General features: G+C 41.8%; 1 protein-coding gene across 3 annotated transcripts in view; it reads right to left on the minus strand.

Annotated features, from left to right (window-relative positions):
- Positions 1-2,005: 2,005 nt before the first annotated feature.
- dnmbp (dynamin binding protein) overlaps positions 2,006-16,246 on the minus strand; it is a 71,695-nt gene continuing 57,454 nt past the window's right edge. For all 3 annotated transcript variants that reach the window (XM_033611343.2, XM_033611345.2, XM_078163724.1), the window contains 13 exons: positions 15,598-15,806; positions 13,881-13,980; positions 13,362-13,509; positions 10,377-10,394; positions 9,431-9,630; positions 6,799-6,929; positions 6,596-6,700; positions 6,317-6,445; positions 5,873-6,208; positions 5,417-5,605; positions 5,118-5,316; positions 4,290-4,975; positions 2,006-3,119 (listed from right to left, as the gene is read on the minus strand). In XM_033611343.2, coding sequence (XP_033467234.2) covers positions 2,934-3,119; positions 4,290-4,975; positions 5,118-5,316; positions 5,417-5,605; positions 5,873-6,208; positions 6,317-6,445; positions 6,596-6,700; positions 6,799-6,929; positions 9,431-9,630; positions 10,377-10,394; positions 13,362-13,509; positions 13,881-13,980; positions 15,598-15,806 — 2,636 coding nt within the window. In that variant the 3' untranslated portion in view covers positions 2,006-2,933. The remainder of the gene's footprint in view (positions 3,120-4,289; positions 4,976-5,117; positions 5,317-5,416; positions 5,606-5,872; positions 6,209-6,316; positions 6,446-6,595; positions 6,701-6,798; positions 6,930-9,430; positions 9,631-10,376; positions 10,395-13,361; positions 13,510-13,880; positions 13,981-15,597; positions 15,807-16,246) is intronic.

The following is a 16,246-nucleotide window of genomic DNA, read 5'->3' on the forward strand; positions in this document are numbered from 1 at the left end:
TAATCATTGGTACGCTGCACTGATTTGACAGGAGTTACATGTGAGTCAATACTATGTCTTTTTTGACCTGTGACCTTTACTCCTGTCGAAGTCGTCAACAGCTAAAGCAGTAAGCAAGAAGAAAATTAAAAAGTGATACCAAGAGGCTGATGCTAGACTGCACTCTGGTCACAGATGGTGCGTTTTTAAAAATAAATTTCTCCCTTAAAATCTTTTGTAAATTGTTTGTAGTCATCAGGTTTTTTTGTATACATTACTGTATACTGTATACATTACTGACCTGGAGTTTCTCAATATGTCAGACTTGTTTTGCTCTGCTAAAGTGAACAGCTGTAAGTTTATCACAAAATCTGGTCTACAAGTTACAATTTGTATGAAATTCTTGATGTTTTACGATATGTAAAATACCATTACTCAGCACTGCACTGTACACGCTACAAGATCAGCAGTTCGATCCCCGGCTCCTCCAGTCCTACAGTCCAGCATGTCAAAGTACCCCAAATTGCTCCCGATGGCTGTTCCATTGGTGAGTGAGAGCATGTGATTGGTTACGGAGCAGCAGGTGCCACCATGTATGGTAGCCTCAGCCACCAGTGTGTGACTGTGTGTGAATGGGTGACTTAGGCATGTAGTGTGAAAGTGCTTTGAGTGGTCGGAAGACTAGAAAAGCACTATACAAGTGTATTAGTAATTGCAGCAATAATCAAAGCCCCCCCATTTATGTACAGTTCAGCTTCTTAGAGAGAGCATATTACAGTTTTTAGATTGTTAGAATTTATTTTCACCCATCTTTTTTTTCTTTTAAAATATTAAGGACAATTTGTAAAAATTAGAAAAAAATTAGATTGCACAGATATCCAACATATCACAGTTTAATATATTAAAGAAATTGTTTGGATTTTTTTGAAATGCGGTTGTATGCGGTACTTACTCATAGTCAGTATTACTACATACAGTAGATGGCGGTTGGCACACTCCCAGTTTGGAGAAGCAGGCAGGAGTACTGCCATGGTGGCTGAGCAATGCACTGTTGTGGATGGGGGCAACAGCAAAACTTATTTCAGCCACCTAAAAAAACAGTAACAGTTTAAGTGTGCGCTATGTTATGATTTTTTTTTCCACTGCTTTACATTGCTGCAAGACAGCCCATTCTGATGGGTAACTGAAGCTGTTATATCACTCTCTTAAGAGCCACCAGACTCCTTTGATAAAAAGAGTAATTTTCCCTTGCAGAAAACAGGAGTTGCTGGTCTACTGTTGCCTCAATCTGTTAGTTTGTTTGTGTCGTTATGTGACTTTGGTTAATCTGAACTAAACCTTTAAAACACCAGTCACACAATAACACACACTAACCAGTCAAGCCAACAGTAGACCAGCAACTCCTGTCTTCTGCAAGGTAAAATTACTGTTATTGCCAAACGAGTCTGGTGGCTTTGAGGAGAGTGATATAATGGCGTCAGTTCCCTGTTGGAAAGGGCAGTCTGGTGGCAAGGTAAAGCGGTGAAAATATTCTAAATAAAGCGTACACTTAAACTGATACTGATTTTTTTAGGTGGTTACAGTGTGTTTTGCTGCTGTCCCCATCCACAGCAGTACATTGCTTAGCTTCTGTGGCCATACTCCTGTCTGTTTCCCTAAAACTGGAGCGTGTCGACTGCCTCCTACTGCAGGTGAATCCAGACTATGCCTTTAAGGAAGTGTTTTGTGTGTATGTCTACACAAGCATTATCCATTCATTCATTCATTTTCCGTAACCGCTTATCCTGTTGGGGGTCGCACAGGGGCTGGAGCCTATCCCAGCTGACATTGGGTGAGAGGCAGGGTACACCCTGGACAGGTCACCAGACTATCACAGGGCTGACACATAGAGACAGACAACCATTCACGCTCACATTCACACCTACGGACAATTTAGTCATCAATTAACCTGCATGTCTTTGGACTGTGGGAGGAAGCTGGAGCACCCTGAGAAAACCCACGAAAAACAAATTCTTTCAGACGTCACTCGATTTGTCAGCTGAGCTGTTTTTTATTCAAACAGTGATCACTTTACAGTGGGTGCAATAGCATATTCTCAATATACATCACTATATATAATGTACATAGGAAGTATGTGGAGAAATCAGAGCTGAGATCAAACCACAACTCCTCGCTCCCAATTTGTTATCCTCCTCTTACAGGTAAACCGAGTCATCACCTGTTTGCACAGTATCAACCCAGCTCAAAAGTGTATTCAGGTTGTTGACAAGGGGAGTGCTTGTAAACCATATATCATATGTCATTCAGCTTTGTCCTTGGGTTTAATTCAAACAGTCTGTATTCATTTCATATAACACTCCAGATACTTGATGGCTCCACAGACACTTCAATACTTGCAACCGGTGGATAATCATCCTAAGTGCGTCAAACCTTGATTGTAGAGCAGTATGGTAAAGATGCATCTAATATTCATTCATCATTCTAGTGGCGTAATAAACCACATGCAGGAAAAAGTCATTAACACAGTGTTTAGGTCAGTCTGTCTGCATACCACTTGATGTTTGTAGTCTGAACCCAAAACATTCACATTTCCATTGCAATCTCCCAACGCGCTAACCTTTAAGACCGCTCTCCCAAACATACAATTCATTGTCTTCAGCTCCAGAGAATATGGCAAAAACAAATCTGGTGCAATTCACAGGTTGTTTCCCTGGAAACAAGAGGGAGTAGGGTGCAGTTTCCACTAAGTAAAAATAATAGAAAAAGTCTATAAATATAGGCATATAACGCTAACTGTAAGGAGCAGAGTCAGCAGCAATAGTCAGTCCTTCTCACTATCAAACTCCACGACAACAGATCCAAAATGAGTCACCGCTTGTTTGTCTTTTTTTGTCTTTGTTCTGTCTGCTCGCAGAGTGAGCCTCCTTCAGGTCCAAGGACAGTCTCGGGGTTGTTCATGTGTACTCTGATTTGCGGATGTAGTTGGAAGGCACGTAGCCTCGCCGGCCTCCCGCCTCCCCCAGCCACCATTCGCTGTTTCCGTTCATGTCCTTAAACTCCAGTATCCGCAGCCGCTGATTGGCTGAGATGCTCAGTTCGTTGGCACAACGGGCATCGAAGGAGTAGAGAGCGTAGTAAATCTGCAAACAAGTAAAGAAAAACAATATCGTTAGTAAATGTTCTACTCTAAAAGCAGTATTATTTATGTTTTTGTCCCATCTATCTATCTTGGGCAGCACTGTAGCATCTGACAGCAATGCACCACTTCTCATCATGACTATTTCATTTTTCTACAAACAGGAAACTGATGCCATCAGAATAAATTACAAAGTTGTGTTAGTCCAGAGGTCAGCAACCTACTATAAAAAGAGCCAGCTCTCAAATCAAATTTAGCCTCTCAACATTGCTGACAGATCTAAAATGAGCATTCATTTATATGTTTTAGCACAAGGTGGCTGTTCTGCAGTGGGCTGTTTTTGATTATTTGGTACTTTAACTTTGCAGTGTTGCTGATGAAAGCAAAGAATTTGTCCATGCACTATTAGATTCTCTTTCTTCCCCTGAGGCGTTTCCCTTTATGGATTTGGAATCCACAGCTTGCCCAGCGAGGGAGACTCAAGATTACTGTAGCTATCTCTAGTGATGTTTTTAGAGGACAAGGCGCCAAGCCACAGACGTATCACACACATTTTAGTTGACGAAATGTTAAAGCATTTTTTAAAACCGGTATGTAGGCTACATATTTTTACAGTTGAAGAATGTAAGAATCACTTTAGGCCTACAACAATAAATGGAAATCAAAATGCTAGGAGCCACTGGAGTGGAGAGGGGCTACAGAGCTGCAGGTTGCCTACCCCTGTGTTAGTCAGATAAGAGTTCAAAACATTCACTTGAAAATAGAGATGTTGCAATCCTATTTTTTTCTAAACTGTGCAAAACAGTTTCCCACAGATGCATTTGAGTATCATAATTAAGAAAGTAATTTATATCAGCTGTGAACAGATGTTTTCCTTTTGTTTAACACAGTTAATTAATTCCATTTCTCCATTGCTGCATGTCATCCCCCCTTTCTCTCCCACTTCTGTCCATTTTCAGCTGCACTATCATTAAAGGCAAAATCGGCCCAAAAAATCTTCAAAAAACACTGTTGTTTCATGCTGGATTACAAAACTTCTGAAAGAGAGTGCTCGCTGAAAAGCTACAACAGCAATGAAGCAGAGTCGATTTAAAGTAAGTATCTAAACTGCAGTGTTCTGGAGATATTCTAAAAAATAGAGCAGAAAACTCCTTGCATTCACACTAAATCTCACCTGATGACCATCTAGTTCACCCTCGTCTTCAGGTTCTGGTTCTGGTTCTGGCTCTGGCTCCGGCTCGATGTACTCATCCCTGGGGTAAGCGCTCCTCTTGTGGCTACCATTATCTCCATTTCTCCACTGGTATGAACTGTAGCTTTTGTCTGTGTGTCCATACCGCTGCGAGTGATTGTTTCTGAGCGAAGAATAAGAGTCTGTCTCCGAGAGGTCCGACGTCTCCTTGTGGCTGCTCGGACTCGCATAACTTGTGTCGTACGCGTCTCTGTGATTGCCTGAATGTCGGTAAGAAGGCTCGGTGTCTCTGTGACTGGAGGAGTTTCGGTGTGATTGGTCTGAGAATTCCCGGCGGTTTGAGGGGTTTCTCGGGGAGGAGTTTATGGAGTTGCTCTGACTGGCAGAGTCGGGGTTGGGAACATCTCTGGGGTGACTCCTACGAGATGAGCTGGAGTCCAGCGAAGGGTGTGGCGATGATTGACTTTGGGGCTGCGCTGTGGAAAAGCTGACGGTGGCTGTTTCCTGATTGAAGGTCAGCGTGCTGTTGCTGTTTTGGCGGGAGAAAACAGGCGAGGAGCCGCCGTAGCCGGACTCATTAGATGATTGGCTCTCGATGGAGACGTCTGATTGGCTCCTGCGTGGGTTGTAGGGTTTGAGGAAGGAGCTGTATACGAAACCCTTGGAGACTGCAAAACAAGAAAAGACAGAAATAGATTTTACTGCTGCACTGTTTATCTCCAATGTCAGAGGCTCAGACATCCAAAATGCGTGGACGATTGAATTATGATTGAACATTTCCAATCAGGGCTCGGATTACAAACTACCTACCTCCATTATCAATTAGCCAGCGGTTGTGGCTACCCATTGGGTCCTGCTGCTTGATCACACCCACAAGATCTCCCTCCAGTATAGAGACATCCAGATCCTGGGCTGCGTTGAAGTTTCTCTCTGCCTGGAAAAGCTTCTCAGGACCGTAGCGAACCAGAAGTGCAGCACGGTGCTCGTCTGTCTGCAGGACGTAATTGGGCTGAAAGCGACAAGAACAAGGCTCCTGGTTAGATCCTAAACTCCTTGTGCATTATTTATTAAAATACAGTGTGGCAGAATGGGATTAGATGTCCACTCACAGGTCCCTGCAGTTGCTTTTTGGAGGTCTGCTTCTCCAGAGTCTTCTTCTCAAAGGTCTTCTTCGTGGTGGTGGCAGGAGGAAGGTTCTCCGGGCAGAAGCTAAAGCTCTGCAGGAGCTGGAGGACTCGGCCGTACTCTTCTTGGAACTTGGCGATCAGGTTGCCCTCTGTGACAGCTTTGTTGGAAAACTGGAGACAAACAGAAAGAAAAAGTTAATAACATAAGGTAAGTAAAACTGGTAAATAAGTCGTTAGGAACATTCTCAGTTAATACCCCAATCATACTTTTTACGCTTTCAGGTGTCTTAAAATACAGGCTTTTTGACGTGGAAACCAGAGTGGTAAAAGTATCCTTGCAGCACTCTATTGGGAATTAATACTATGAGTCCATACACGTATATAGGGAAAAACATGTCTCACTTCCATCAACACCTGCATAAACAAAGGAACACTCACAGCCTGCAGGAGGGGGTTCAGCTCTCCCAGTGTCGTCTTCATAAAGTCCTTCTGAGCCTGAGCGAAAGCCCTCACGCAGCCCGTAAACAGCTCCTCTGCTGCACCATGGAACTTCGGGAGCTCGTCCAGAAGTTGGGCATTGAGCGCCTCGTAATTGTTGCGCGCCACCTGCAGCTCATCCTGGACACGGCGGTCTTTGAGGCGGTCGGCGCGCTCCTTGCAGTTGTCGTAGTCCAGCAGCTTGTCGAAGCGCTTTTGGATGAGTTTGTGCGGCCCGGCGAACATAAGGAGAAGCTGCGTGAGTGGGTTGATGACTAAGGCCTCTGTGCGCTCCTTCTGCTCAGCGAATGAGGTAAAGGGGGGTGGATAGATAATATGATGTGATCAGAGGTCATTCCCAGTGCACTTTTATTGCAACTAAGGAAACAGAGGAAGAGGACTTACAAACTGAGTGAACTGTTTGTCGCTGATGCAGCGGTGAGCTCTGTGGAAGCGCTCGGGGTCGAGGATACTGCGCTCTGTGTAGATGTCACAGAAACTGATGGCTGCCAAGACCTTCACAGATGCAGATTCCTAGAGAGATGCATTTTATTACAATCAGTGCAAGTACATCAAGATTTTGTAAATACTTTAGATGCAATTAAAAATGTCATGACTCAGACATGGTATTTTTGAGTGTATCTACTTTAGAGTTTTAATGTGATAATGGTAAAATGCTCCTACTCTTATATGTTGCAGGTACAAGGAAATGTCCCTGATAAAGGACTTGATGAGTCTCTCCTGCAGCCTAAACTTCTTCTCAGCCTCATCAAACGCTTCATCTTTAATCTGTGAAACAGTCCAAGACAGAGAGAGATCAGACACACTACATATACACAGTCTTCTCTCCTCTCGGGTTAAGAACTTAGGCTGGAGCAGTGTTGTACCTGGGGTGAAATCCCTGTGAGGTGTTTGAGGTGGCTGCTAACTCGGTTGGATTTCTTGATAATGGAGTGCATGCTCAGCTTGGAGATCTTGTCGATGAACGTGTCCTCGTCGCCTTTCCTGTACTTCACCACTGGGGGCAGCAGAGGGAAAGAGTTCAGACTTTGTACTGGATAAATAATTTCCCAAATACAGACAAACCAGCAGGCTTTAAAGGGACAGTTCACCCCAAAATCAAAAGTGCATATTTTGTTTCTTTTCTGTAGTGCAGTTTAGCAATTTAGATTGTTTTGGTGTGAGTTGCCGAGTGTTGGAGATATCGGCCGTAGAGATGTCTGCCTTCTTTCCAATATAATGCAACTAGATGGTGCTTGGCTTTTAGTGCTTAAAGCGCCCAAAAAATACATTTGGTAAACTCAACAGCAATGTCTCTTTCCAGAAATCATGACCTGAGGCCTCATTTATAAAAGAGTGCTTAGGATTCATACTAAAAGTTGTCGTGCGCCCAAAAGCTGAAAATGGCATGCACCAAAAAATAATCTGATTTATAAAACCGTGCGCACGCACACTTGCACGCAATGTTCTCTTTATAAATCACAGACCTCCTGGAGTTGTGCGCACCCAGATCCGCCTCATATTCCGCCCTCTACACGCCCTAGTTCAGCCATAAATGGTCATGCAAATCACCTCATGAATGCGATCTGCATATAAATAAGCCGGCATGCAAGTGTTCTCTCGTTGTGTGAGTCACGGCGACAGGTGTGAGAAACGAACCAAAAAACGGAATTTCTCCGAGACTGAGCTAGAGACCATTTAACAGGAGGTGGAGGACTGAAGAAAGATTTTATTTGGTGGCCACAGCAGCGGGATCACTAATAAAAGAAAGTGAAAAAAGGGGCGCCGGTGGCTTAGTGGTAGAGCAGGCGCCCCATGTACAAGGCTGTTGCCGCAGCGGCCCAGGTTCGACTCCAGCCTGTAGCCCTTTGCTGCATGTCACTCCCTCTCTCTCCCCCTTTCACACTTGTCTGTCCTATCCATTAAAGGCTAAAAAGCCCCAAAAAATATCTTTAAAAAAAAAAAGAAAAAAGAAAGCGGAAAAAAGTGGCAACACATCAGCGCTGCTGATGCTGTCAGCTGTGTCTGTGGGACTGCACGGACAGTGACAGAACAAAAAAAAAAGTGGTCTGATCTAAAGGTAGACCAAATATTTCCACTCCTTTACCAACATGTAGTTAATGTGTTGCTTTTAAATTTGAAGATGTTTGACATTGATGTGCGACATAAAGAATCACATTTATTAAAGGTGGAGGCAAAAAGGAGTATGTGCCAGTGCCATCTTGCGCAATTACGCACGAGGGTCACCACAGTATTTATATGTTTATGGCAATTAGTCTGATCAGACACCCGGCCTGAATTATAGCATGAACTAGTGGTATCCCTGTCCCAAAATACAACGTGTAATTTGAAATACAATTCAAAGATGAACGTGTAATAGGCGAACACATTTCTTCATGCCGCTTTTGTCATGAACAGCAAATGTCTAAGTAGGGCTGATGAAATGAGTGTAACGGTTGTGCTTAATGGCTGTATTTCGAGACATGATGAATGCACTGGAAATATTAGCTAAATAAATAAATATATTCCATGCAGTCGCGCCATCCTCTCCCCCTCCTGCGCTCACAGAGTGGACAATGAGACGTTAGAGGCAGTGCGGATTAAATACATATTTAGAAAGAATTTCAATTCAGGATTTGAGTTGGATTTTACAATGTTTTTATGAAACAATTATCCCTCACTCCAAGCGCAAAATAAGGCTGCTGGATTTAATTTCAATGATAACGTGGATCTAAGGTGGATATAGCGTGACATTAAATTTGTGTGAGACATCAATAAAAATCTGACTCCCCTTCTCCACCTCGCCGTCTTCCCAGTGTCTCCAAAATGTGCGCACGCATGACTCAGAGTTTGCTTACAGGTGTGCACATTCTCCCCCCAAGTTTATTTTTCATAAATCACAACCTTTGCGTGGGAAGTGGCGTACGCCACTTTCAAGCCCCGTTTTGTGCGTAAGCAAGCTTTATAAATGAGGCCCCTGGTTACTCAAGATAATCCACAGACGTTGTTGGGAGCAGTTTCATGTAGGAACTATTTTCTTTCTACTGAGCTACACCCACCAACGGTATCGCTGCAGAAGGAAGAGTGCATCTACTCATGGACGAGAGGCTTGTGTTTAAGTTGTGACAACAAGTGAACAAAACCCAACGTCTACAAAACATCATAATGCTAACGTCCACTCAACCTGAAATTCTTACATTGTTAGACATTTAAAGTGTTGTCAACCTGATTTTCATTCCCACCTAAATTTTACTTCTGTCCGACGTAAGAGTCCAACATCTTTCTGACGTCATATTTACGTCAGGTGCCAGCTGGGAGGTGAGCTATTAGTAGATGTACACTTCCCTCTGCACAGTTATACAGTTAAAAGAAAATAGTTCCTTCATGAAACTGCTCACAACAAGGTCTGTTGGATTGCTGTTTTCTTCCACACTTTGCAACTCACAACAAAACAATACAGACTGATATATAACACTACACGTAAGAGGAAAATCTGTCCCGTTAAGAGATTTTTTTTACCGAGGTCCTTCCTGCGCTTGTACTCGTTGATGTTCACATTGATCTCCTTGACGGCCTGCAGAGCCTGAGTCAGCTGAGGCCGGTCATGGTGGCTCTCTGGCGTGGCTCCCAGCAGCTCCATCAGGAGCAGAGGGTAACGCATCACCCGCTGCACCGGCTTGATTAGGAAAGAGCCGAGGTTGATGTAGTTGGTTTTCCCCCTGAAAAGGCAACAAACACAGCAGACAGAATTTGGTTGGAGGGAAGAATGAGATTATGTGAAGAGAGACTCATACACTCAGACGCTATCACAGGCACGGCTATTAAATTATGTTCCCATGTTCATGTAACACACGTCAATGTATCATGTGGATTTCATGATCCAATGATAAGCAACTATCATCATATATTCACATATTGTGATGATGATCAATGCAGTTTTGGGAGACATAAAATAACAGGGAAGGCACGATAAAACACAATATTGATTTGCTTAGTTTTAATGCAATCTAGAGGACAAATCAGCAACACATTTAACTGCGTAATTTGATGTCCATAAAGAGAACGTTCAGACCTTCATATCTTCTTACAACTCATGTTTTTCTTTTAATAATATTGACTACACCAGTTACAGTAAGCTGTTGTTGCTGTTTCAGTCCAGTAGATGGCATTAGATGTGTTTCCGAGGATCAACAATTACATTGCTTATCCAGACACAAGCAGGAATATTTCCCTTCACAATAGCAGCACACAGTATTCACATGCACGTGCAAACACAACACAAGTCCATCTCAATCCAGGAAAGGGAATTGGAAAGGCGGCACAGACGGCTTTTAGAGTCTTCCACACTCAACACACACACACACACACACAGAGGTAATTTCCAGGAGGGTTAGTGAGCAAAAAGCATGCGGTCAAGATGATTCTCATGCTGGAAATCATGACGACACTCGTTGGGGAGACTTACCACTCGCGATATATGGCCCTGTTGTGGGGAAGGGTTGGAAAGAGATAGAAAGATGACAAAAACAGGATTTATAAACCTCTGACCTGACGACAACTTTCATGAATGATTCATTTTTTCCACAAGATTTAATGCAGACACTAAATCTGCAGGATTTTGCTTTGAAAGGTTAGTAAAAGAGTCGAGCCAGCTGCACCCGTGGTTGTTATGGTTTTGTTTTGTGAATTCTCTCCTAAAGCTGGACGGAGGCCCAGTGTGGCAGTAAAACTGGCAATTTCTAGAAGGTGGCAGAACACATGACCTTTTAAAGCTGAATAGGGTGCAACAGTCGCACACACACTTGAGAAAAGACTTTAACAGCCATAACAGTGACTCTGGAGGCACTATTACTGAAACCATGAACACATGTTCTCCACTTTACACTCAGTTTGGAATTTTATAACAAACACAACTCAACACTTTACACTCAGTTTGCTGTTTAAGGACACACCTCTAGCTAAACTGTGAACATGGGTCCCTGCAGTGCTGCACTATTTTGCCAATTGCCTTTACAAACTGCTTAGTTTAACTGTTTGATTTCAGTCTCTTTAGCCTCTGTTTACACAGTACAGTATACAGTGTATTAGACTATACATCGTCTTAGATTTTGGAAATTGTTGTATCATGATATGGCATAAATGGTGTTTTTCCCTCATTTTAAAGGCTGAATGACAGTAAAATAATGTAAATGTATTGACTTACCACACTTTTTAGTTGTTTAATTGCTCGCCTTAACCCACTTAGTCGTTATATATCCACTTTATTGATGATTATTGATCAAAAATCTTATTGTGTTAATATTAATTTATAAATCAATACTGACAACTGTTTTGCACCAGAGAGGGTATTTGGTCAGAAATATTGTTGTGTTTGATTCTGTCTCCCAGTCCTAGCATTGAAGTGCTTCTGAGGAGATTTTAAAAGTATTGAGATATATATCATGTATGGAGATACAACCTAAAAATATCGAGATATATATCATGTATCGAGATACAACCTAAAAATATTGTGATATATATCATGTATAGAGATACAACCTAAAAATATTGTGATATAATTTTCAGGACATATCGCCCAGCCCTGATTGTTACATGTAACACTTCAAGATGATGAGTTCACTTATAAATCAGAACTGTGCTACAGGTAAACTTTTGGACAATAATGGAGGCCAACACTCAACTGAGAGCTGTAGATAAGGTCTTGAGGCCAGAACCACAAAGACAGTGAAATGTAGGATCATTTTTTAAGTTCTTTTTTCTTACAGAAATGTTTTATTTTCTTCTACTGCACTTCATTTGTTTAACCCTTTGAAACCTAAACAAATTGGCTTGATTTAGTTTGAAAACATGGGGAAAAAGGCAATGAGCAATATAGAAGAATATGGCCCAAAAAATTAGCAAGAAATCAGTAAAAACAGTAAATTAAAAACAAAGAAACAAGGAAATAACCTGGAAAGAGTACTTAAAGATTAAAATAATTCTGTCACATAATTTTGAAAATTAAAAATAATAATTATAAATGTTGTTTTTCCCTAGCTTTTTCTTTTTTTTCTTTTAAATTTTCTAAATCTACTATATTTTTTGCAATTTGTTGGGCATGTCTTACAAAGATGCTCAATCCCTTTTCCCCAGGTTTTTGAAAGAAATCACACAAATTTGCTCAAGTTTCTAAGGTTTAAGTACTTGCCAAAGGTCGCTCCAGGTTTCAAAGAGTTAAAGAGAGTTAGCACATTATTTGAGATAAAAAAATGTCCCCTATTTGTATTGATATTTGTTTTCAGAATACACATCTGTACTTTACACATTTAGATACCTGTGTGTATCTGTTTACTACATGTATGACAAAACTGTACTGCAAACTATGACGCCCTGCACACTGAAGCAAAAGCCACAGGTGTTTTTCATTTATACTATCAGTGTGTCTCAGTCGGTGCTTCATGTGCTTGTTTAAAGGATGGTATTGACCAAAACACATTTTTAAAAAGAGTTTTACAAGAATTGTTTGCTGTTTGATGGAAGATTTTGTGGTTGGTGTGTAGAGTTTTGCAAAATTAGCCTATTGCTCCTAAGCAATTAGAAAAAAAGCTCAATTTTCCTGGGCTGGCAACTCAATTAAAAACTTCTAAAATATGCCTGGAAGAACTGTTTCTCAAAAGAAACTAAAAAGAACTCCATGTCAACAAGGGCTCGGCCGTACGTGCACACACAGCTGTACATTGTCCTCTTGTTTATTAGGACTTCTTAGAAGCAGCGCCCTTTTTTTTCTAAAGCTTCCGGTCTAACAGACGCTGTGTTTACCTTCAAACACAGATTGATGACTTTATTGTATAGCAGTGTCAACTCAAGTGCCTGAGTCACAGATGGTGAAACCAGACAGGTGAAACCAGGCAGGGCGCATTCTTCGACTGCTCTGCATTACTGAGGAGCAGTCACCGTGCTCCATCTCATCGTGTTCATGTGGCACGACCACAGCACGAGTGAAGTGAGGGTGTCTTTATGCAAAAATGGCAGGGTTTAAGTGTAAATATGTTTCCGCCTGAGGGAGTTTTTCTTGTGTTTAAATATTTACTAAGACTGCCCCTGTCTATCATAACATGCCCATGTGTCAGAGTTCAAAGTTTGCTGAAGAAACCCCATCATAAATTAATTCCATGTGACTAACAGCTTACAGGAAGTCTCACTGTAGCCTTGAACTCCATAACAACATAACTTCAATCATAACTTAACTTAAATAACTTAAATGATCAACAGTGTTTTATAGTTACTGTTTTACCTTAACTGTATCTTTGTATTAGTGGCCACGCTTGCTTTGTTTTCATGCTCTTACACACACTAACATGCACATCTTGGATCACTCAGGTGCAAAGGATTTTTCAAAGTCAAACACTAGTCAAAGCCAAAATGCAAAACACTCTTTTTCGGTCATTTTTTCCGCCTCTCAGTGACTCACCTCAGTCTCTCCAGACACTCCAACACGTGACGCTGGATGTTTTCGTCTTTCTCGTAGGTCTCGAGCAAAGAGATGGCGTCATCGTGGTTCTGGCAGTAGATCTTGTACACCTCTTCCAGCTCGGCTTTGAAGCCCAGAAATACCGTTCCTGAGAGCACAGGGTGCAGAAACATAAGGTCATGTGTTCATTTTGAAAGGGAAATAGGGAAGGAAGAAGAAGGGTATGTTAAAGTAATATGAAAAATTACACCCAAACAGATTAAAAAAAAAAAAAACGTTGGGTACGTTTGTGCAGATTGTTTCGGGGCAAAATAAAAAACATCTCCTTCCTCTTACAGTGGCTATTTTTAAAATGCGTTCAAAGTCTTACTCAGCCAATAAAATCTGATCAGGTGACAGCTTATCGTTGAACCATGAATAAAGTACAAAGCACAGCGTGCAGGTAGAAGTTGCTTGACTCGACCGTTGGTGAAACAATTACTTCATAAGATATGCATCTTTTAAAAACTAGCTCCTTACCGATAGAGTCTGAGTCCTGCAGTGTTTCAAACAGGCGTTGTGACAGGTCAATCACGGAGCTGATGTTGCCAAAGAGTCCTTCAAAGTCCACATTCTTCACCTGCAAATGCAGATACAAAGGTTTAAAACAATGTCAGAAGATGAACACAGAGCCAAACACACACCTATCCTAATTATGACTGTTTTTGGAGTATGATGGTTATGTGTATATCATTGATTCAGAGACCTAGAAAGAGCTCTTATCACAGGTTTAAGAAACCTGTTTATACTAGCTGGAGAATGCCCCTAGAAACTAATGATACTATCATATCTAAACATCTTATCCAGGTTTCTAATCATTCTCTGCTACATTCCCAGGTGCCTCCTCTATTTAAGTAATGCAGTCGTTAGTCAAGAAATGAGATAACTTATAATGTAAAATATATGAAAATAAAAGTTAAAATCTGACATTTGTAATGTAGACAATACATTTTAATGTTGCTCTCATCTTCAAGATTAGATGAAGTTACTGTAAATCTGAGAAGGGAAAATATGTGTATACTCATGCCTACAGGACAATAGAATAACCAGGTTTCTTCTGTGTCAACTTCATATCCCAAATATGATGAACGTGTATTTCAAAAGCCCCCTGTTGAGCTGGATGTTTCACAGGAACCTCTTATCAACTCCATAAATATTTGAGACATTCAGCTTTTTCAAACCACGCTCTCACAGGGATACTTTGCTGAAAATTACCTGGGGCCGTATTCACAAACATTCTTAGAATACTCTCAGAGAGCTCCTAACTTAGCCGTAACATTTTTTAGCGAGGAGTCCTAGCTTAGGAGTGATTTAGGAGAGTTTTCAGAGCGACTCTGAGCAAGGAAGGGACAGAAACTTTAACCCCATTTTTTGGTATGATGCATTCTTTTAACAGATGTGATTGGTTGTCACAGATACACCCTTAGGTGAGCCTGCAGGGTGTGGGCACCCAATGGAAATGAAATGAACTGCTGACTGTGAAAGTGTTGTCGTTGTTTGTGTGATCACAGGTCATCATTGCTTACTTTTCCAAATATCTTAGTGTTGTGATCATTTTATTTCTGGCGTTATAGCGCTAGGTGGGGAATGTGTACGCATCCCTAAAGACATCAACCACACGTACTATCCCTGCATGATCTAATCTGTAGCATTTTGTTAACTCACTCTCATTGTTTGGAGAATATTTCTCTGACGTCTTTGTGTTTCCACCATTTTCTCCTCTGCTTAAAAAACTCTTAAGCCTCTTAAAAGTCCCCCTCCCTGCTCCTAACAGTTTTTCACCTTAGGACCTCTCTTAAGGGCTAAGACACTTTGTGAATAACTTTTATCTTTACCTAGTCTTAACTTCAAGGGAAAATTCTAAGAAAACATCACAATTTTAAGAATTTTCTTAGAATTTTATCACTAGGAGCAACTCTTAGCGCTAGGAAGCTTTGTGAATGTGGCCTCAGGTATGTGTCACCACGGTGTGGGGAGTGTGTGCAGGTGACAGGTGTTTGGCTTCCTCCTTTGCCAGCAGCACCGGGAACTCCCCACCCTTTAGCAAAAATCTAGAAACAACCAGAAACACATAATCGGGTGGATTTTGGCTGGCAAGCGTTCATCTGCACACACTCCTCAAACCGTGGTGACACAGAGCTGGTTAAAACAAAAATCACACTCTTACTCCACCTTTACAATGTGTCCATCTCTTTACCTGCTTCCTCTGCAGCGGCTCAATGATCTCCTCCACACACATCTGCAAGTCTTTGATGTAGTCCTTCTCCGTCTGCAGCAGCTCCTCGATGACCTTTGACCTCTTCTCCAGCATCCTCAGCTCAGGATCCTCGGTGCCAGTGGTGGGGGTGGAGTCAGAGGTCGGAGTGGAGTCCAGGGTTTTAGGTTGGGATGAAAGGAGCGTCATCTCTGTAGAGACAGGAGAGGAGACAGATTTAGCTCCATTTAATCTGAAATTATCTTCATCTTACAGCTACTTCTATTTTTTCATTGTAAGTTTTTGGATGAAGCAGAGTTTGAGACAAATTTCTGCTCATTAATAGGCATGAAATTGGCACCAACACAAAGCTTGTTGTATCACAAAAACACAAACGGGGTATTCTAAAGATAACAAAGTCTAAAAAGGGAACGAGAAAAACGTTCCCAGCCCACGTCTCCATTCATTGTATCCAAACTTACCCCTGCCCACCCACCCACCCGCTCCGCCCTTTACTCTTCCTCCTGTCTGACCGGCTTTTGATCAATGTCTCTGCTCTCACTCCCAGAGGGCTGATCTCTCGGGGTGCCCGGGACTGGAGGGAGAGCCTGGTTTATGCACCACTGCTTTTTATGAATGGCCCCAAAACTGG

The sequence above is a fragment of the Epinephelus lanceolatus genome, chromosome 21 (assembly GCF_041903045.1).
Source record: "Epinephelus lanceolatus isolate andai-2023 chromosome 21, ASM4190304v1, whole genome shotgun sequence".
Taxonomy (NCBI): Eukaryota; Metazoa; Chordata; class Actinopteri; order Perciformes; family Serranidae; genus Epinephelus; species Epinephelus lanceolatus.